Genomic DNA, 23,793 nt, shown 5'->3' on the forward strand with positions numbered 1-23,793 from the left:
TTCATATCCCAGCAAAATAAGCGTCGCCAAAAAAGTAGTGAAAATGTTCCTTTTGGATCCGGAAGTAGTACCAAATTGGCCCAGAAGCGATGAATTTAACATGGGCTTGTCATAGAACATATGTCCACCATTTCAACGGCCGTTGCACTGAATTTGCATCATTTCTTAAGGTGTAGGTTAGGTTAGGTTAGGTTAGGTTATGTGACAGCCCGATGTATCAGGCTCACTTAGACTATTCAGTCCATTGTGATACCACAGTGGTGAACTTCTATCTTATCACTGAGTGCTGCCCGATTCCATGTTAAGCTCAATGACAAGGGACCTCCTTTTTATAGCCGAGTCCGAACGGCATTCCACATTGCAGTGAAACCACTTAGAGAAGCTTTGAAACCCTCAGAAATGTCACCAGCATTACTGACGTGGGATAATCCACCGCTGAAAAACTTTTTGGTGTTCGGTCGTAGCAGGAATCGAACCCACGACCTTATGTATGCAAGGCGGGCATGCTAACCATTGCACCACGGTGGCTCCCTAAGGTGTAACGCGAATTCAGTGTTTTCAAAAATTCGCAATTTTTCTAGAAATAATTTCTAGAAATAATTTGTACCATTTTATTAATTCCTAATTTGCTTTTAACCTATTAGAAACAAAAAAAAAAATTAATTTTCCAGTAAAAATATGAAAAAAGCGAGTTATAAAAAAAATTGGTTCCAAGAAACTTCCTGTTAAAATAAAGAACATCATTGGGAGGATAGTTTTGGAAGTGCTTTTAAAGTTGTGCCTTTGGAAGAACTTCCAAATTATTTTGCTGGGATGGAATATAAGTCCCAATCATGGTTACCATTCGAGCCAAAAATAATTTTATTTCTATAGAAAATTTTGTAAAAATTTTATTTCTATAGAAAATTTGTCAAAATTTTATTTCTACAGAAAATTTTGTCAAAATTTTATTTCCATAGAATTTTTTTTCAAAATTTTATGTCTGTAGAATATTTTGTCAAAATTTTATGTCTATAGAAAATTTTGTCAAAATTTTATTTCTATAGAAAATTTTGACAAAATTTTATTTCTATATAAAATTTTGTCAAAATTTTATTTCCATAGAAGATTTTGTCAAAATTTTATTTCCATAGAAAATTTTGTCAAAATTTTATTTCTATAAAAAATGTTGTAAATATTTTATTTCTATAAAAAAGTTGTCAATATTTTATTTCTATAGAAAATTTTGTCAACATTTTATTTCTATAGAAAATTTTCTCAACATTTTATTTCTATGGAAAATTTTGTCAACATTTTATTTCTATAGAAAATTTTGTTAAATTTTTATTTCTATAGAAAATTTTGTTTAAAATTTTATTTCTATAGAAAATTTTGTCAAAATTTTATTTCTATAGAAAGTTTTGTTGAAACTTTATTTCTATAGAAAATTTTGTCAACATTTTATTTCTATAGAAAATTTTGTAAAAATTTTATTTCTATAACAAATTTTGTCAAAATTTTATTTCTATAACAAATTTTGTCAAAATTTTATTTCTATAGAAATTTTTGACAAAATTTTATTTCTATAGAAAATTTTGTCAAAATTTTATTTCTATAGAAAATTTTGTCAAGATTTTATTTCTATAGAAAATTTTGTCAAAATTTTATTTCTATAGAAAATTTTGTCAAAATTTTATTTCTATAGAAAATTTTGTCAAAATTTTATTTCAATAGAAAATTTAGACAAAATTTTATTTCTATAGAAAATTTTGTAAAAATTTAATTTCTATAAAATTTTGTTGAAATTTTATCTCTATAGAAAATTTTGTAAAAATTTTATCTCTATAGAAAATTTTGTAAAAATTTTATCTCTATAGAAAATTTTGTAAAAATTTTATTTTTATAGAAAATTTTGTCAAAATTTTATGTCTATAGAAAATTTTGTCAAAATTTCATGTCTGTAGAAAATTTTGTGACATTTTTTTTTTGCTTTAGGAAATTTTGTTAAAATGTTATTTCTATAGAAAATATTTGGAGAAAAATATATTGCAAAATCTACCAAAACATCAAGAATGCTACCAATCTACCAAACAGTAAAAAATCTACCATTTTTGGGTTACTACTAGAGGTGTGCGCGTGACACGAAATTGTCGTGACACGCGTTAATCACATGAGTCGTGAATAAAATCAGAAGCAACTCTCGCGAATGTGCGTGAATGGGACTAAAATAAATATGTCGTGCGTGAGTAATAAAATCGGTTGTTCCGTACTGTTTTGGCCGGATTTGGCATCTTGCCATTACGGTAAAAAGGCCATGGAGTGGTACGCCGCCAACAAAGTGCAGGTGGTTCCCAAGGACAAGAACCCTCCCAACACGCCGGAGCTCCGCCCAATTGAGAAATACTGGGCTATTGTCAAGCGGAACCTAAAGAAGACCAAAAAACTGCTAAGGACGAGCAGCAGTTCAAGGCAAACTGGCTTTCTGCGGTGAAGAAGGTGGACAAGGTGGCTGGTGAATGTGTGTGAATACAATTTCTGCAAAATCACGCTCACGATAAAAATCAAGATTTAATTCTTAAAAATCAAGATTTAATTCTTACTTATGTTAAATGAAATTGATTTAGCTTTCGAACTATATTTTATTTATAAGTGTTGTTACCTTTGCTCATTCCCGGTTGGAAAATGTCGTGAGTTGCGTGAATTTGTCGTGAGTCACGTGAATTGTCGTGAATCGTGCGTGAGCGTGAGTCTGTAAAAGTAGTTCGTGCGTGAGCGTGCGTGAGTGGCTACGATACTTATCGTGCGTGAGCGTGTGTGAATAAATATTTGACTTCGTGAATGTGCGTGAGTGTGAGTGAAATTTCACTCACGCGCACACCTCTAGTTACTACCCTCAAAAACAAATCATGGTGGCGTGTGAATAATTTAAATAGGTGAACCCACTAGGCGTATGAGTTATTTAAATAGGTGAACCCACTGGGCGTATACATTATATTGATTAAAAACCCTTATCTTTTTTTTTAATAAGTGCTACTTTTCTTGAAGTTTATATGTGTCATAAAGATAACCCATAACTCTAATATAGTATCTTTAAAAAAAGTATAATTTCCTCAAAATGTTTAAATAAAAGGAAATTCGATATAAAATTTATCACCGATAACTTTCTTTTCACATTTCACCCTCTTCATTACGCGGAAGCATTCCTGACTCAGATGTAATAACATTAACCTCTTTTTTTGATATGGTGTTTTTTTTTTCTTCTATTTCCATATTGCAGGTGTTCGTTTCGTTTCCGGTGAAGCCAATGGAAAATTTACCCCCCTTGATAGAATTTTAAAGAAGGAAGTATAAAACAAAAAAGGAGTAAGGAAGATAAAACAGCATTAACCCAGAAAACGTGGAGTGGAATCTATATGGAAAAGCAATGATTTTAAGAAACTACAAAAACTGGGCTCGAGCAAAGTAAGGATAATCAAACACGAACGTGGAGCAGAGCAAAAACGAAATATTATACAAAACGAGTTGGTGCATTGGCCAGGGGACAAGGTGAAGACAAAAGAAAAAAAAATATTGCCAGAAATTCTAAAATAACTCCCCGCCTCTTTAGTCCATCCTCGAATTGCTCGAGAGAATTGCATTGGCTCGAGCAAGCATTTGTAATTGAACAAAAAAAAAAGAAAAAATTATAGAGTAGGCCAAAAGAATTACGGAAGTGAAGTTAATTGCTGGTTAAACACCATAAAAACCCGAAAGTGAATCCTTTCCAGTGGCTGGCTTTTCTAAAGTCTTGAATTCCGGGGAGTAGGCGGGCGGTATTTGAGTCGATATTGCAGTCGAACGTAAGGCCTTGAGTTTTCTTGAGCAACGAAGCAAAGAAAAGGCGAAGACGAGGGGACAACGTCGACAACTAAATCCGTGCATAACGCTACTGTTGCTGCCGCTGTTAGTGGATTATCGACCAACAACTACAACAACATTACCAATACAACAACAATCAATAGCACTAGCACCAAAGCCATCATCATAACCACATCATCCATACAACCACCAGTATCGCAAGAAACAATACAGACAGAAACATCGACAACGACGACGACTGGTAAAATATTAACTGCTGCCCACACTTATCCACAGCTTTTGACAGCAACAACAACTGCAACAATAACAAACACATACAACAGCAACTATAACAGCAATCCATCACCAACAGCGGCAGCAACGGCAGCAGCAGCTACAGCCACAGCCCCAACCCCAACCACTTCCACCACCGCCACCAGCTTAAAAGCAACAACGACAGCAGCAGCCGCAGCAGCACCACCACTACAACTACAACTACCACTTCTTGCATCAGCATCAGCACAAGCTTCAGAGTCATTAGCTAAAGCTACAGCGGTTACAATCGAACAAGCCAGTAACGCGCCAACAACAAGCTCACGCAGCCGCCATAAACGACGCAGTATCAGTACCAGCATCACCACGAATCCACACGGAAAAAGCGGTTCATCTGCAGCGGCAGGCCATTCGGGCACTGCCACCAACATTAAACAGAGCGCTAGTCGCAACAGCAATATACGCAGTTCATCGTCCAACAGCACAATGGCCTCGTCCAATCATCGTGGCGGGGGCGGTGGCGGTGGGGGCGGCACAGGAGGTGGCGGCGGTCATGGCCATGCCGGTTCCGGTCTACAAATCGGCTCAGCATGGTTTCAACGCAAAATCAATTTACGACCACAACATCGAGGTGTTCATTTAGTAACGGAGGAAATCCTTCGACAAATGCCTGAACTATCACAATTTTCTGTGGGATTATGTCATGTGCAAAGTGAGTACAGAATTCTTTACGTTTTTTTTGGTTTCTATAAAATTGAAGACAAATATGTGAAAGTGTATAATTTAGCTAAAAGCAAAAAATGGAATTCCATATTTTTTCCACATCTCCATAAGGATATATCCTTGCATTAGTTGAAGGATTGGTATATTTCTTGTATTGTTAATCTGTTTTCTTTGACAATCATCTCCTCTTTCGTTTTTAATATTTTTCTCAAGGAAAAATATCAGAAATCTATTTGTTTAGGAAGGCAAAAATATGAAGTGCACATCATTCCCATTATTTGTCTTTGTTGATAATAATTGTGTGCCTTAAAAGCTTTGGTTAGAATAATAAAAAAACAACGAATGTGGGAAGACTTTTTCGCTAGACAATAGTTTCTTTATATTAAGGCTTTTCATTTTCATTTTCCTTTTTCAGTCTCAGTCTTTTTTTATTTATTTATATAATCATAAAAAATATTTATCCTTCTTTGGGTGATTAGGAACAAAATGTTCTTGTAGTAGAATTGAGTATATTTAGAAAATTATCTGTGGGAACTATGTTAAAGATTTAAGTCAAAATTTTTATTTTATTTATTTATTAAAATCTTTATTATAATTACAAATTATAATAAATGTATAACAAAAAGCAACTAGCAACTTAGGCTATCGGCTTAGATTCTATATTTTAATATTAATTAATATAACTCATACGCTCTGTAGTAATTTGTCTATAGATCGTATAAGTAATATAAATTGAAAATTGTATTATTCATACGCACTATGGGTTATATAATGATTTATATATTTTATATATGAATAATACATTTTATATATGAATATTTTATATATGAATATCGAATTTACGAATGATACATTGTCCATTATTTAGAACAAATCTTTAAATCGGACGGAAATTGTAATCAAAATAATCCACAAGGCCAAAATAATTTGTGTTCTAAAAAAAAGATATTGTCTTAAGTACAAATGTTTAGGGCTCTTAAAATACGAATGCGAGTTGTGCTTGGCATAGAAAATGCATTTCTTTTATATAAAGTTTTACTCCTTGACGATCAAACAACGACAAACTTTTCAATGAAGACATTTGGTCTTTCGATTCGACTTACAAATGGGTATCTTTACATAAAAGAAAATTCTACAGAACTGAGGGCAATTTATCCTTAAAAATTGGAAATAAATCTTATATATTTTTGAAATTGTCCTTAAATTCGATGCCATTGTCTAACTTAACTATAACGATTCTATAAGTCATGTTGACTTGCCAATAACGTCTCCAAAGTCTCGTTACTAAGGAGTCTTTATAAAGGCTCGAGTCTCCCAATACTATTCTTGTCGAGTCATAAAAAAATCTTCATTGGCGAATCTTCGTTATTTACGGTTCTACAAAAACACACTATTTGTGAGCTAAAAATACTCGCTGTAGACTCGTCAATAAGTGTCTTTGTGGAGTTAGAAGAATCGTTATTGGCGAGCCTACAAAGACCAGTCGTTGGCGTGTTTACAAAGACTCGTTATTAGCGAGTCTACAAGACTTATAGAGTCTTTGTAGACTCGTCTATAACACGACTTCGAAAATCCATAAAGGCTCCTATTGGCAAGTCCCTTAACTTCGTAGACTCTCCAATAAAGAGTCTTTAAAGACGGCTTGAAAGAGCCTTTGTAGACTCATAGTAGCCAATTGTAAAGACTACAAAGATATTTTAAAGCCGTCCGAAAAGATTCTTTATTGAAGAGTTTTCGAATTCTTGTCTTACACAAGCCTTACACAGGTCTCGTTATGGACCAGTCTTATAAGTCTTGTGTACTTGCCACTAAGAGTCCTTGTAGACTCGCCAATAACAAGTCTTTATTGACTCTCTAATAAGAGTCTTTATAGACTCTCTAATAAGATTCTTTGTAGACTCGTCTATAACGCGACTTTCGAAGATCCAATAAGAGTCTTTGTAGGCTCTCCAATAAGAGTGTTTTTAGATTCGCCAATAAGAGTCTTTAGAGACTCCCTAACAAGATTCTTTGTGGACTTGTCTATAACGCGTCTTTCGAAGATCCAATAAGAGTCCTTGAAGGCTAGCTAATGACGAGTCTTTAGAGACTCTCCAATAAGAGTCTTTGTAGACTCTCAAAAGTCTTTGTAGACTCTCTGATAAGAGTCTTTGTAGACTCCCTGATAAGATTCTTTGTGGACTATCTAATAAGAGTCTTTTTAGACTTGTCTATAACGCGAAGATCCAAAAAGACTAGTTATTAGCGAGTCTACAAGACTTATAGAGCCTTGTAGACTCGTCTATAACACGACTTCGAAAATCCATAAATGCTCCTATTGGCGAGTCTGCAAGGTCCTTAACTTTGAAGTCTCGTTATGGGCCAGTCTACTAAGTCTTGTGTACTCGCCATTAAGAGTCGTTGTAGACTCGCTAATAACGAGTCTTTATAGACCTTCCAATATGTGTCGTTGTAGACTCGCCAATAACGAGTCTTTAAAGACTCTCTAATAAGAGTCTTCATAGACTCTCTAATAAGAGTCGTTGTAGACTCTACAATAAGATTCTTTGTAGACTCGTCTATAACGCAACTTTCGAAGATCCAATAAGAGTCGTTGTAGGCTTGCAAGAAACGAGTATTTGTAGTCTGTAGAGTATTTGTAGACACTCTAATAAGAGTCTTTGTAGACTCTCTAATAAGAGTGTTTGCAGACTCGCCAATAAGATTCTTTATAGACTGTCTAATAAGAGTCTTTGCAGACTCCCTAATAAGATTATTTGTGGACTCTCTAATAAGAGTCTTTGTAGACTTGTCTATAACGCGACTTTCGAAGATCCAAACAGACTCGTTATTAGCGAGTCTACAAGACTTAGAGAGTCTTTGTAGACCGTCTATAAAGGCTCCTATTGGCGAGTCTGCAAGGCACATAACTTTGTAGACTCTCCAATAACGAGTCTTTAAAGACGGCTACAAAGACATTTTAAAGCCGTCTGAAAAAATTCTTTATTGGAGAGTTTTCACATTCTTGTCTTACGCAAGTCTCGTTATGGGCTACTAAGTCTTGTGTACTCGCCCTATAAGAGTCGTTGTAGACTCGCTAATAACGAGTCTTTATTGACTTTCTAATAAGAGTCTTGGTAGACTCTCTAATAAGTCTTTGCAGACTCTCTAATAAGATTCTTTGTAGACTCGTTTACAACGCGACTTGCAAAGATCCAATACGAGTTTTTGTAGTCTCTCTAATAAGAGTCTTTGTAGACACTTTAATAAGAGTCTTTGTAGACTCTCTAAAAAGTCTTTGTAGACTCCCTCAAAATAATCCTTGTACACTCTTTAAAAAGAGTCTTTAGAGAATCTCCAATAAGAGTCTTTGTAGACTCTCTAAATAGAGTCTTCGTAGACTCTTTAAAAAGAGTCTTTGTAGACTCTCGAATACTCTTATTAGAGAGGCTCGCTAATAACGAGTCTTTAGATACTCTCCAATAAGAGTCCTTCTAGACTCTCTAAAAAGAATCTTTGTAGACTCTTTAAAAAGAGTCTTTGTAGACTCTCCAATAAAAATTTTTAGAGATGACTGTGACGAGTATTCATAGACGACTGATGGGATTCTTTAGACATCTCGAACGAGTCTTGAGTCAAAAAAGAGTCTTTATAGACGAGTCTAGTTAAAGCCAAGCCTACAAAGACATGCACTTGCTCACTAAATTTTGGTACAATTCTCGTATCAGTTCTTAAAGTCAATTTCCGGAAAAAGAAGGCTTCCCTTATTGTTAGCGGAACACGCAAATACTGTGGTTGTATGTTGGTCTCTACACTGATGGCTGTCGACGTAAATCAAAATCAACCATGAAATCTATAAAATCTATACACTTTTGCATGCGTTTGAAGCAATTATCGAATCACTTTTGCCAATCTGATTGAGGTATCTCAAAAAATGCATTCTGAACGAATTAACCGCTTTTATTTATTACGTGCGGGAATAAGCAGAAGTTATTCTACGTCAAGTCAGGACTATACGGCCGATGAACCATCAAATCGGTGTTTTGAGTGCTCGACCTTGACCTTGGTTGAATTCACCATACCATCGATAAACACTTGTCCTTGCGGAGTTTCATCACCAACAAATTGAATTAAGTTCATCAATGCATTGGCGTTGAGTAAATCCACCTCGAAAGTTGGAAAAAGTTAATCTTACGAAAATGTTCACGATTTAATTCATTTTTTTTAGGCGAGATGATTATTTTAAGTTGTTGCTCAAAAACGATAGAGCTGCCCATTGATAGATTGCAAGACAAGGGTTTTCCAATCCCGCTAAATAAACGGCAAATCTCGTATTACTCGCATGATAACGGTATACTGTAGTAAAATTGCGATTCAGAAAAATTACATGTGCGCGCCTAAAAGTATGCTAATGAAATTTTTAGAAAATTCTAACAATCTGTATAAATACCAAAATATTTTACAAATTTCATATATTCATATTTCATCATATATTCTATGAATTTTCATAAATTATTATATGTATTCGGAGAAATTTCATAAAGAAATTCCATAAAAACTCCAAATTATTTTACAAGTTTTATAGATTCTCTGAATTTTCCCAAATTCTCGATAATTTGACGGTGGCAAAGGAAAAGAGATATGTTTATACGAATTTATTTCGACATAAGCCGGCTATCATGTAAAACCTTTTTTCGGAAGATTCAAATGTGGTTCATTGTTGGGTTTAATGAACTGCCTGAATTTATTCTGATATTTGGTTGATAGTTTTGCTGCAAATAGAGGATGCTGATGAGGAATGTGGTAATTCCAAAACGTGCGTCCACCCAACCATCTTGCAGTCTAGAGGATTTTGCCCAAATAAATTTGACAAACATTTTTTTCGTCTGTTGGTTAAGCTACACTTGTAGTTTAGTCAATGCATGGTTTTAAGATGAAATCAAAAACAACAACAATGATTAAAGAACACAACCAACAATAACAAAATGAATTCTCATAAATTATTATAAATTACAAGCTAATTTTCTTCTCTATAAGTAACTCTATAACATTGGCTGGTATGTTTATCGCACTTGAATATAAGAATAAGATCCCTTATGATTGACATAAATATAATTCCCAATTCCTTTAACTTATTTAAATCGATCAGAAATTTCATCAGTCTTGGGGAATATGATAAATTTTTGTATTTCATTTTCTATTGCTATATAAAAGGTCTATTATCTGAGCCTCAGTTATAGTATACTTTACAACAGCAATAGAATAGGAAAAATTTACATTTAAAAAAAATGCATTTCATGTTCAATAAATCACACAACATTACATGATGTTGTTGATTGAGGTGAAAAAGAACATACATAAGAGGAAAAATGCAAAGCAATCACAAATGTGAACAAGAAATGAGAATGCCTTAGAGCAATTTAATAGAATTGTAGATTCAAGTGAAGACTGCCACCACGGTAAGTATTTGATGGCTGTTGGCAACAAATAAAACTAAGTTTGTTTTATTGCAAAGTTTAAGATGAAAACCAAAAAGGCTGATTGCTATCTTGGATAAGAAAAAAAAAAACAAGATTAGAAGGGATTTCAATTATAGTTCTCCCTCCCAGTATTAACATAGTTAGTTTCGAATATGCAATATGTCATGAATATAAAATATACTAACAATTTAGTTGAATTCATTTATTTGTATATTTTTAAGCCTCTACTACTGTATATAGTTTAAAAGTTCTGCAGTACGTATGATTGTTTTTTTTTATATTCAAATAATTAATACGCAATAGGGTACTCTATATTATTATTACTCATACGCATTGTGGTATATTAGCCCAATATTTCCCAGTTCAATATTACATTTAAATTTCCATTCTATATGGTAAACTATTGCGGTTACATAAATGAATTGGAATTATCCATTAACCTCTTAATTGCCAATGTAAATTAATACGAATAAAATGAATTGTAATTTGCACCTCTTCTGCGTCTATTAACTCGTAAAATACATGAAAAGACAAGAGTATTTTAAAAGTCAGGCATTACGTATGAACGTAATACCCCATATTATTATTACTTATACGCAAGTTGGTATAAATATTTCCTAGTACATTTGCATATCAATTATATACGAGATTTCGAATGGGGGTTTCCAAGCAAAATTAAATATGGAATATTTGTGGGAACATTTTGTGGAGGAAAATCCAACTTTGATAGGCCTATAGAATAAAGGCCTTCTTTAAAGGCCTTTGATATCTTAGTTGTATTACCTGGCAAACTATACACCCATACAAACAACATCAAAAATAGTTTCACTTAAATTAGGTTAACATTATTCCAAAATAGAGATATTATCATTTACCAATACCATAACAAGAATGTCTTGACTTTTTTCCGTCGCCAATGTTGTTTTTCTTTTCTTGTCGTCATCATATTGCTAAAATACTAACAAATCACATTACCTGACAGCAAACAAGTCATGAATCATTTCATTTCAACTATAAAGTGGGTAGTAATACGAATGTTTGGATTAATTGATGGTTACTGACAGTGTTGCCAGTATTGGAGATTTTCCCCAAATTGGGGATATTTTTTCTTGAATGGTGACGAAATTTCTGAGTTAGGAACTTGGGGATTTGGTGGGGAATTTCCATAAATTTGGGGTTTCTATGGGGATTATTTCGAGAATGTTATTTCCATAGAAAATTATGTGAAAATTTTATTTCCATAGAATATTTTGTCAAAATTTTATTTTTTGTTAATAGAAAATTTTATTTCTATACAGAAAATTTTCTCAAAATTTTTTTTTTTTTCTGGTAAAATTCTACCAATTTTGGCAACGTGTCTACCACCTAATTTTACTACTTGAATATTTAGTAGTAAATTTTCGTTCTTAAATACAACGTAGCCATTTTCATACATCCACCACTTTCTTGATGTTGTGGTTCGAAATCTTGATCTTATTGCAGCTTGCTGGATTTGACAAAATTTTAATTTTTAAATTATTACTGATTTTCTACAGCAGAACCCTTTGATATATCTTATTATTTATTTTCATTTACAAGATTCAACAATCGATATCGTTTTGACTTCTTGTAGCTCTAGAACAATGTGGTCCATTAAATACTCAACTGTTTTATAACCTGGATACTAGGATAAAAGTGATCAGATTATGACCAATTCAATTTATGTATTATATAAATATTAAATATGCTGGTGACATTTCTGAGGGTTTCAAAGCTTCTCTAAGAGGTTTCACTGTAATGTGGAACGCCGTTCGGACTCGGCTATAAAAAGGAGGTTCCTTTGTCATTGAGCGCAACATGGAATCGGGCAGCGCTCAGTGATAAGAGAGAAGTTCACCAATGTGGTATCACAATGGACTGAATAGTCTAAGTGAGCCTGATACATCGGGCTGCCTACTAACCTAACCTAACCTAACCTATCATATAAATATCATAGATTCATTTCTTTCTTGACATTTCAAAATATTCACTTTACACGAACCAATTTGCATTGATAATTAAAAGGCTAATGTATAATTCATTTATGAAACCGCAATAGTTTACCGTATAGAAATGCAATTTAAATGTGCTATTGCAATGGAAAATATTGGACAAATACCACCTTGCGTATGAGTGATAATATTATAGGGTATCCCATTGCGCATTAATAATGTTGAAATAAAAATGATCATACGCACTGCAGAACTTTTACAATAAGAAGTAGTAGATTAAATCAACTATATTGTTAGCTTATATATATTCATGACATACGAAGGTTGCATTTTATATTTCGCGATTAGAAAACAAAACCAAATATTAAAAATCGAATATAGCTTTATTGTTTTTTTTTTTCTTAAATATTCGCCACTAAGGCCTATACACTTTTGCATGCGTTTCAATAAATAGCCGAAGCACTCTTCCCACTCTGATTGAGCTATTTCCACAACATGCATGCACACAAAACAATATCACCAAAATTTTTTCCAATTAACATTTGTTATTGAATTCTAAAAACTTTTCAATTAAAAATTTAATTGGTTCAACAATTTTTTTATTTGAAACAAAAATCAATCATACACAAAAAAAAATTTTTTTGGATCACAGAAACTATAGTATCAATCAATCAATTAAAAAATTAATTAATAATATTAATTTTTTCATTGATAGTATCAATCAATCAATTAAAAAATTAATTAATACTATTAATTTTTTCATTAATAGTTTTAATTGAATATTTTTGGAAATTCAATTAAAATTTTAATTGGACATTTTTTGGTGAAAATTGTTTCTGTGTAGAAGATAATAGTATCAATAAAATTTTTAATTGGATCAATTAATTTTTTAATTGAGATTGGATGATTGATGATTTTTTCTTATTCAATCACGAAATTATTAATTTTTCAATTGAAATGTCTACAATCACGAAAATGTTAGTATCAATCACATTTTTAATTGGGCATAAAAATATTTGATTATAAAATTAATTGATGTGATTTGAAAATTTCAGTTAATTTTTTTAATTGATTCAATTTAAATTTTAATTGAATTGTGTGTGTGGATGAAGACATTTCAATTAAAAATTAAACAAAAACAATTTTTTTCTGTGTGGAATCTCAATTATGTACTTCCCTGCTTTCACGAGATATATACTTTTTATACCCACCACCATAAAATGGTGACGGGGGTATAATAAGTTTGTCATTACGTTTGTAACACATCGAAATATCGATTTCCGACTATAAAAGGATATATATTCTTGATCAGGGAGAAATTCTAAGACGATATAATGATGTCCGTCTGTCAGTCTGTTGTAATCACGCTACAGTCTTCAATAATGAAGCAATCGTGCTGAAATTTTGCACAAACTTGTCTTTTGTCTGCAGGCAGGTCAAGTTCGAAGATGGGCTATATCGGTCCAAGTTTTGGTATAGTCCCCATATAAACCGACCTCCCGATTTGGGGTCTTGGGCTTGTAGAAATCGTAGTTTTTTTCCAATTTGCCTGAAATTTGAAATCTAGAGGTGTTTTATGACCATAAAGAGGTGTGCCAAAAATGGTGAGTATCGGTCCATGGTTTGGTATAGCCCCCATATAGACCGATATCCCGATTTTGCTTCTTGGGCTTATAGAAACCGCAGTTTTTATTCAATTTACCTGAAATTGGAAATCTAGAGGTATTGTAGGACCATAAAGAGGTGTGCCAAAAATTGTGGGTATCGGTCCATGTTTTGGTATGGTCCCCATATAAAACCACCTCCCTATTTGGGGTCTTGGGCTTATAGAAACCGTAGTTTTTATCCAATTTGTCTGAAACTGGAAATCTAGAGGTATTGTAGGACCATAAATACGTGTGCCAAAAATACCCATATCGGTCCATGTTTTGGTATGGTCCCCATATAAAACCACCTCCCTATTTGGGGTCTTGTGCTTATAGAAACCGTAGTTTTTATCCAATTTGTCTGAAACTGGAAATCTAGAGGTATTTTAGGACCATAAAGAGGTGTGCCGAAAATGGTGAGTATCGGTCCATATTTTGGTATAGCCCCCATATAGACCGATCTCCCGATTTTGCTTCTTGGGCTTATAGAAACCGCAGTTTTTATTCAATTTACCTGAAATTGGAAATCTAGAGGTATTGTAGGACCACAAATACGTGTGCCAAAAATTGTGAGTATCGGTCCATATTTTGGTATAGCCCTCCATATAGACCGATCTCCCGATTTTACTTCTTGGGCTTCTAGAAACCGCAGTTTTTATTCAACTTACCTGAAATTGGAAATCTAGAGGTATTGTAGGACCATAAATACGTGTGCCAAAAATTGTGGGTATCGGTCCATGTTTTGGTATGGTCCCCATATGAAACCACCTCCCTATTTGGGGTCTTAGGCTTATAGAAACCGTAGTTTTTATCCAATTTGTCTGAAACTGGAAATCTAGAGGTATTTTAGGACCATAAAGAGGTGTGCCGGAAATGGTGAGTATCGGTCCATATTTTGGTATAGCCCCCATATAGACCGATTTCCCGATTTTACTTCTTGGGCTTCTAGAATCCGAAGTTTTTATCCTATTTGCCTGAAATTGGAAATCTAGAGGTATTTTCGGGTCATAAAGAGGTGTGCCGAAAACGGTGACTATCCATATTTCCATATTTTAGTATAGTCCCCATAATAACGATCTCCCGATTTAACTCCTTGGGTTTCTAGAAACCGTAGTTTTTATCTGATTTGCCTGAAATTGTAAATATTCTGGTATTTTAGGGCTCACAAAAACGTGTATCGGATTAAGTTTTTATCGGTCCATTTGGTAATGCCTCCATATAGACCGACTTCACTTCTTGAGGGTGTAGAAGGCGCACTGATCATGAAAATTGCTTGAAACTCAATGTAAAATTTCCAGATTTTACTTCTACAGATTTAAGATTTCAAATCAAGACGTTATTTTATAATTTTCTTGCACATTTCCAAGAGATGTTAATGATTCCTCTAAAACTCAAACAAAAATGGTTCTTATAAATCCAGAATCTGATATAGTCCTCATAGGTGAAATCTTTAAATTTATCTTCGGGAAGTGTCCTCAAGTCCTCAAGCCCTCCTGAAATTTCAAAGGAAACCCTAATATTTGGTTCATGGTGGTGGGTATTTAAGATTCGGCCCGGCCGAACTTAGTGCTGTATATACTTGTTTTTACTAAATTAAAATTTTATATATTTTATTAAATTAAACTGCTTAAAAAATGATTTGCTATATCAGTGAAAGGGAATTTTTAAAATCGTGATATTTTAAAATTGTATCAATAATCTTTGGACATACCTAAGAAATATCCCTAAAGTCTTTAGGCTCGTAAATAACTCAGTTTACGAAGAAGACAACTAAATAGAGTCAGTTGTAATTTTCGATTTTCACTCTAGTTTTAGAATACTTTTGCAAAAGTTGTGTTTTTTTTTTAAGGCTGACAAATTCACATTGAAGAACTTTGTCTATGTAACGACAAGTTTTGTTTTTCTATTCTAAAGGGTGATTCTTTTGAGGTTAGGATTTTCATGCATTAGTATTTGACAGATCACGTGGGATTTCAGACATGGTGTCAAAGAGAAAGATGCTCAGTATGCTTTGACATTTCATCATGAGTAGACGAACGATCTGCCACAACGTCGAATTTTCAGTGAATGGGCCCTAGAAAAGTTGGCAGAAAATCCGCTTTTTTTATCGACAAATTTTGTTCAGCGATGAGGCTCATTTCTGGTTGAATGGCTACGTAAATAAGCAAAATTGCCGCATTTGGAGTGAAGAGCAACCAGAAGCCGTTCAAGAACTGTCCATGCATCCCGAAAAATGCACTGTTTGGTGTGGTTTGTACGCTGGTGGAATCATTGGACCGTATTTTTTCAAAGATGCTGTTGGACGCAACGTTACGGTGAATGGCGATCGCTATCGTTCGATGCTAACAAACTTTTTGTTGCCAAAAATGGAAGAACTGAACTTGGTTGACATGTGGTTTCAACAAGATGGCGCTACATGCCACACAGCTCGCGATTCTATGGCCATTTTGAGGGAAAACTTCGGAGAACAATTCATCTCAAGAAATGGACCGGTAAGTTGGCCACCAAGATCATGCGATTTGACGCCTTTAGACTATTTTTTGTGGGGCTACGTCAAGTCTAAAGTCTACAGAAATAAGCCAGCAACTATTCCAGCTTTGGAAGACAACATTTCCGAAGAAATTCGGGCTATTCCGGCCGAAATGCTCGAAAAAGTTGCCCAAAATTGGACTTTCCGAATGGACCACCTAAGACGCAGCCGCGGTCAACATTTAAATGAAATTATCTTCAAAAAGTAAATGTCATGGACCAATCTAACGTTTCAAATAAAGAACCGATGAGATTTTGCAAATTTTATGCGTTTTTTTTTAAAAAAGTTATCAAGCTCTTAACAAATCACCCTTTATAAAATCTTGAACATAAACATTAGACAAAGATCTTTTAGAAATTTCCTACGTTGGGTATAAACTTTTCTAAAATTTCAATGATAGCTTTAAAACTTGTTTTTACTTGGGATACATTTGTAACAGAAGTAACAGATTTCTATGTACAGCCATATGCCAAGTTGGCAGCAAAGTCATAGGAAAAACTATCAACATCAAATTTAAGGTGGTAACAATGGAAGTTTTCATTTTTTTTTATTCTTCACCCAAAATAATGATCTTCGAACTGTAGATATATCATTGCTTTTTGTAGGAAGATTGTATTACTTAGGTGAATGTTTGTGTGTATGTAAGTGTGTGTGTGTGCTTGTGTTCAACTGTAGTTGTTTTCTGCAAATGCAACTCAATTTCCAACATGTCGAACATCCGTTTCCTTTATATGTATATCCTTCCTGGCTTCTATCCCCCTTTTGATCAAGAAAGTATTCTTACATCATATGATTTTTTTTTTGCTTTATATATTTTATGTCCATCATCGTTTCAATTTTTCATTTGTGGATCTTTAGAGTTTTTTTTTTGTAAATAATAAAAAAGAAAAAATAAAAACATTATTGAAAATTGTACCAGTAGTTCAAGTCCACAAGGAATAGATTTTTTTTTAAATAATCTGTAACTGTTTTCTCTTGCAATATTAGATTGCATATTTCACAGAAATATGCTACATATTCTAGAAATACACATTTCTGTTTATGTGTATGGCTGTTTATGTTGGTTATAAATTTCTTTTTTTTCCCAATGCAACAAATGTTAACGTTAAATATGAGTATATGTGTTGCAGGCAGTGTTCAAATTACTTTTCCTATTTCTATCCCAAAAAGTCATGTTTTGTACAAAATGCTTTTCTATTAATTTTGTTGTAGCTCTATGTTAATGTGGATGTTCTATGTTTGCATATTCCGCAAGTAATCATTTGCAGCAATTTATCCTTCAGACTTAAATGTGTAAATTAGAACATTATAATTTTTCGGGTATTTCTACTTCTACCTTAATTGGAATGGAACGTAATAACACAAAAATTTTTTCTGATTCAGTCACGAAATTAGTAGATCCAATTATTTTTTAATTGAAATGTCTTCAATCACAAAAATGATAGTATCAATTAAAAAATTAATTGATTTAATTTAAAAATTAATTGATCCAATTAAAAACTTAATTGATACTGTTTTGTGATTGATTTTTGTTTCACTTGTTGAATCAATTAAATTATTAATTGAATATTTTATAAAACTCAATTAAGACTTTAATTGGAAAATTTTTCGTGAAAATTTTTTCTGTGTAGTAACTTAAAATTATTATTATTATTATTAAAATGAAGACAAAGCTCTTTGAATTTTTCCAGATTCAAAAAAGTTAGTTTGAGTAAGATTTGGAAAGAGAATTGCCTTATTGAATTAACATAACACAAAATTTTCGGACGACAATATAAATAATATCAAAGTCCAATCAATCAGTCATCCTACAACAGTTCATACGCCCGATTATAAAGGCAAATATATCGTTTATGTTAAGAAAGTAATTGCATCAATTATTCAAAAGACAATAAATCAATTTTTTAAAATGTACTCATGACACTATTTTTCTCATTGTATATCGCCAAGGTGTTGGTTTTAAATTCTAATGTCTATGTTCTTCTTCTTTAGTGTGAAAGCAAGCAGAAATATAGGCTAACAATTAAATACATTTGGTTTGAAAACAAATATCATTCTTACACATGTCAGTAAACATTTTACATTACACACACAGACACACACATTCTCGTATATAGTATATGCCGTCATCTACAATTCTATGGAATGTCTACCACATTAACAATGGCACGCACTTTTCATGCATACATCCCCTCCCCCCCCCCACCGACGAACCTTTCGCATTCACCTGAGAATAATAAATAGGACGTATTTATGTTAGTATTTAACGAAACGACAACAGAGAAGCATATAACGGAAATGCAAATAACATTTTACACGCACAGGAAATATACATCTTGCTCTCATTTATATGTTGGTTCTCTTTACATTGGACTCTCTGTGCACATAAATGAGGCACGCATAAATGAAGTAGTTGTGAAATGATAATCTTCATGTATAGGTGAATGAAAATACGCAAAGGCAATTTTTTGAGAAAATTTCCTATTGAAATGAAATTTTCCAAAAATTTCCTATAGAAATGAAATTTTTCAGAAAATTTTCTATAGAAATGAAGTTATTCGAAAAATTCCATATAGAAATGAAATTTTCCGAAAATTTTGTATAGAAATGAAATTTTTCGAAAATTTCCATATTGAAATGAAATTTTCCGAAAATTTGGTATATAAATGAATTTTTTTTGAATATGAATATATATATAAAATTTTTGGAAATGAAAAATCTCTTATAGAAATACAATTTTTAGAAAATAGAAATGAAATTTTCAGAAAATTTCTTATAGAAATGAAAATTTTCGAAAATTTCTTTTAGAAATGGATTTTTTTCGAAAATTTCCTATAGAAATGAAATTTTCAGGAAATTTCTATAGAAATGAAATTTTCAGGAAATTTCCTATAGAAATGAAATTTTCAGGAAATTTCTGTAGAAATGAAATTGATTCTTACAAAAGTTAAATTTTCAGCAAAATTTCCTATAGAAATGAAATTTTTAGAAAATTTCTTATAAAGGGTGATTTGTTAAGAGCTTGATAACTTTTTTAAAAAAAAAAACGCATAAAATTTGCAAAATCTCATCGGTTCTTTATTTGAATCGTTAGATTGGTCCATGACATTTACTTTTTGAAGATAATTTCATTTAAATGTTGACCGCGGCTGCGTCTTAGGTGGTCCATTCGGAAAGTCCAATTTTGGGCAACTTTTTCGAGCATTTCGGCCGGAATAGCCCGAATTTCTTCGGAAATGTTGTCTTCCAAAGCTGGAATAGTTGCTGGCTTATTTCTGTAGACCTTAGACTTAACGTAGCCCCACAAAAAATAGTCTAAAGGCGTCAAATCGCATGATCTTGGTGGCCAACTTACCGGTCCATTTCTTGAGATGAATTGTTCTCCGAAGTTTTCCCTTAAAATGGCCATAGAATCGCGAGCTGTGTGGCATGTAGCGCCATCTTCTGAAACCACATGTCAACCAAGTTCAGTTCTTCCATTTTTGGCAAAAAAAGTTTGTTAGCATCGAACGATAGCGATCGCCATTCACCGTAACGTTGCGTCCAACAGCATCTTTGAAAAAATACGGTCCAATGATTCCACCAGCGTACAAACCACACCAAACAGTGCATTTTTCGGGATGCATGGGCAGTTCTTGAACGGCTTCTGGTTGCTCTTCACTCCAAATGCGGCAATTTTGCTTATTTACGTAGCCATTCAACCAGAAATGAGCCTCATCGCTGAACAAAATTTGTCGATAAAAAAGCGGATTTTCTGCCAACTTTTCTAGGGCCCATTCAATGAAAATTCGACGTTGTGGCTCGTTAGTAAGTCTATTCATGATGAAATGTCAAAGCATACTGAGCATCTTTCTCTTTGACACCATGTCTGAAATCCCACGTGATCTGTCAAATACTAATGCATGAAAATCCTAACCTCAAAAGAATCACCCTTTAATATTAAAATAAGGAGATAATTGAGCGACTTAAACAAAGAAAGAAACTTAAATTCATGGAAAACGCATCGCTTTCTCAATTTCATGATATGTACTACCAATTGGAACACGATGGAATATTCTTAAAAACGGAAAAATTATCCAGTCGCGCTACAAGCTTGATAGTAAGAGCCCGTGGCGGGTTACTAGACATTAACTCGAAATGTTTTAAGAAAACCACGGATGGAATATGTTCAATCTGCAACGTAGATGAACCAGAAAAAACTTTTAATTTTTTGGTGTATATAATGACTATAGACTGAAACATTTTGGTAAAACGATACCATCCAAAAGTCATAGATATACTAAACGGCACAAATATTTAGAGTCTAGTATTAAATATAGGAACCTTATACAGAATGAATTTATTTCAACCACTATACAAATGCGAAGTATGTACGAATAATTTAATAATTTAATTTATATTTATACACTACCACTGGCAACAGCGAATCAGCCGTGCCATATACAGATTAAAAATAAGAGTCATAAGTAATATTGTAAATGTGAATTAAATAAATCTATTAATAAATAAATAATAATATTTTTATTTAGTTAAAAATAAAACAAAAGTATTCATTAAATTAACATGCACAGCCATACATTTCAAATTCAGTTTTTTTTATAGAAGTAACATTAAAACAAAAAACCTTTTTAATCAGATCAGATCGGATCAGATTTAAATATAAGTACGAGTATATGCGAACATAACCATTTATTTATAGCCCTCAAAAAATTTGAATGATTTAATATCGAAAATGTAGATCTATAAAAATTAGAAAAAAAAATTTAGAAAATTTCTTATAGAAATAAAATTTTTAGAATTTTTTAGAAATTAAATTTTCAGGAAATTTCTATAGAAATGACATTTTCAGGAAATTTCCTATAGAAATGAAATTTTCAGAAAATTTCCTATAGAAATGAAATTTTTCGAAAATTTCCTTAGAAATGAAATTTTTCGAAAATTTCCTATAGAAATGAAATGTTCAGAAAAATTCTTATAGAAATGAAAATTTTTGAGAATTTCCTATAGAAATGAAATTTTCAGGAAATTTCCTATAGAAATGAAATTTTCAGGAAATTTCCTATAGAAATTAAATTTTCAGAAAATTTCCTATAGAAATGAAATTTTCAGAAAATTTCCTATAGAAATGAAATTTTCAGAAAATTTCCTATAGAAATGAAATCTCAGAAAATTTCCTTAGAAATTAAATTTTCAAAAATGAAACTTTTAGGAAATTTCCTATAGAAATTAAATTTTCCAAAAATTTCCTATAGATATGAAATTTTCAGGAAATTTCTATAGAAATGACAATTTCAGGAAATTTCCTATAGAAATGAAATTTTTCGAAAATTTCCCATAGAAATTAAATTTTTAGAAAATTTCCTTAGAAATGAAATTTTTCGAAAATTTCCTATAGATTTATTTATAGAAATGAAATTTTGATATAATTTCCTATAGAAATGAATTGTTCAGGAAATTTCTATAGAAATGAAACTTTCAGGAATTTTCCTATAGATATGAAAATTTTATAAAAGTTCTTATAAAAGTTAAATTGTTCCTACAGAAATCAAATTTGGATATAATTTTTTATAGAAATTAAATTTTTTGAAAATTTCCTATAGAAAAGAAATTTTTTGAAAATTTCCTATAAAAAAGAAATTTTTTGAAAATTTTCTATAGAAATGAAATTTTCAGAAAATATCCTATAAAAATGAAATTTTCAGAAAATTTCCTTAGAAATGAAATTTTCAAAGAATATCTTATATAAATGAATTTTTTAGCAAATTTCCTATAGAAATGAATCTTTCTGGAAATTTCCTATTGAAATGAAATTTTCCAAAAATTTTCTATAGAAGTGAAATTTTCCAAAAATTTTCTATAGAAATGAAATTTCCATTTCTAATGAAAAATTTTCTATAGAAATTAATTTTTCAAAAAATTTCCTATAGAAATTAAATTTTTAGAAAATTTCTTTAGAAATGAATTTTTCAAAAAATTTCCTATAGAAATAAAATTTTTAGAAAATTTCCTATAGAAATGAAATTTTTAGAAAATTTGCTATAGAAATGAAATTTTTAGAAAATTTCCTATAGAAATGAAATTTTCAAAAATTTTCATATAGAAATTAAATTTTCAAAAAATTTTCTATAGAAATGAAATTTTTAAAAAATTTCCTATAGAAATGAAATTTTTAGAAAATTTCCTATAGAAATTTAATTTTTAGAAAATTTCCTATAAAAATGAAATTTTTAGAAAATTTCCTATAGAAATTCAATTTTTAGCGAATTTCCTGTAGAAATTAAAATTTTTAGCGAATTTCCTGAAATTAAATTTTCCAAAAATTTCCTATAAAAAAAGAATTTTTTGGAAAATACAAATGAAATTTTCCAAAAAGTTCCTATAGATATGAAATTTTTTCGAAATTTTCCAGAAAATTTCCTATAAAAATAAAATTTTCAAATAATTTCCTATAAAAATACGATTTTTAGAAAATTTCTTATAGAAATAAAATATTTGTTTGGAATGCACTTAAGTGGATTCGCGTTTTCTTAGTAATTTTAAAAGTATTAGTTCACAACATTAATTTCCTCTCCTATTTGAACTTCTATTAGACATTTTAAATATATTAACATAGAGATTACTATGAAATGAAAGATATTTGCATGAATGCATGAATGTGTATAGGGCGATAAAGTTTTTTTTTTAGAATTTTTATATGACAGTGAAGTCGACAACGACAATATGTGGAAAAGCTAAACTTACAGTTCGTCTTCCCATATGTGAGGTTTGCATATGCGCTTACAAAGTTCTTTGCATACAACCTTTTATGATGTTTGTTTATGACAATTGAGTGGATACTAAACGTGTGAGTAACATTATTATCATGATCTAGGTCCTGTTCGTGTACGCAGGGTCCTACGGTTAGGCAAGACAATTGTCATTTCCACCAACCACATGTGGAACAGTGTGGAGGGGAACACCACAAAAACCAATAGAGATACAGCACACATCATTATGAGTTCGTATGTTTAATGAGTATGCAACATAATAGTTTGCAGAACATTTTTCAGCCCTTATGATTTTTTTTGAGGTTGGAAAAGCTATAGATAGAACAAATGAAAAAGAGCTAAATTCTAACGCATAATTTTATGGTAAATTTTCAAATTTAATTTTGTTTTATTGGGAATTTTATATAGACCAGAATTATGTTTCAAAATTTCATTTCTTTATATTTTTTCGAATTTGTATTAATGAATGTATCATTTCAATTTTAAGTTGATTTGGTAAGTTTGTTAATTGCTGTTCAAGGGTGTAATTGACTTACCTGTATTCTAGAATGATATTGAAAATGAAGGGGCGATGGTTATGAGTTTTAGAAATAGGTTAATTGTCCAAAT

At 31.8% G+C, this 23,793-nt stretch overlaps 1 protein-coding gene and 1 long non-coding RNA gene across 3 annotated transcripts in view; both read left to right on the forward strand.

The window, feature by feature from the left end:
* The window catches only part of LOC142227027 (uncharacterized), a 51,355-nt gene extending 47,525 nt beyond the window's left edge, over nucleotides 1–3,830 (forward strand). For both annotated transcript variants that reach the window (XR_012719783.1, XR_012719784.1), the window contains exon 2: nucleotides 3,257–3,830. This is a non-coding gene — a long non-coding RNA (uncharacterized LOC142227027). The remainder of the gene's footprint in view (nucleotides 1–3,256) is intronic.
* A 13-nt stretch (nucleotides 3,831–3,843) lies between these two features.
* Nucleotides 3,844–23,793, forward strand: part of LOC142227026 (UPF0047 protein YjbQ) — a 57,245-nt gene continuing 37,295 nt past the window's right edge. Inside the window, exon 1 of the mRNA XM_075297339.1 lies at nucleotides 3,844–4,801. Within this exon, the coding sequence (XP_075153454.1) occupies nucleotides 4,576–4,801 (226 nt within the window). The 5' untranslated portion in view covers nucleotides 3,844–4,575. The remainder of the gene's footprint in view (nucleotides 4,802–23,793) is intronic.

Source organism: Haematobia irritans, chromosome 2, assembly GCF_050003625.1.
Source record: "Haematobia irritans isolate KBUSLIRL chromosome 2, ASM5000362v1, whole genome shotgun sequence".
Classification (NCBI taxonomy): domain Eukaryota; kingdom Metazoa; phylum Arthropoda; class Insecta; order Diptera; family Muscidae; genus Haematobia; species Haematobia irritans.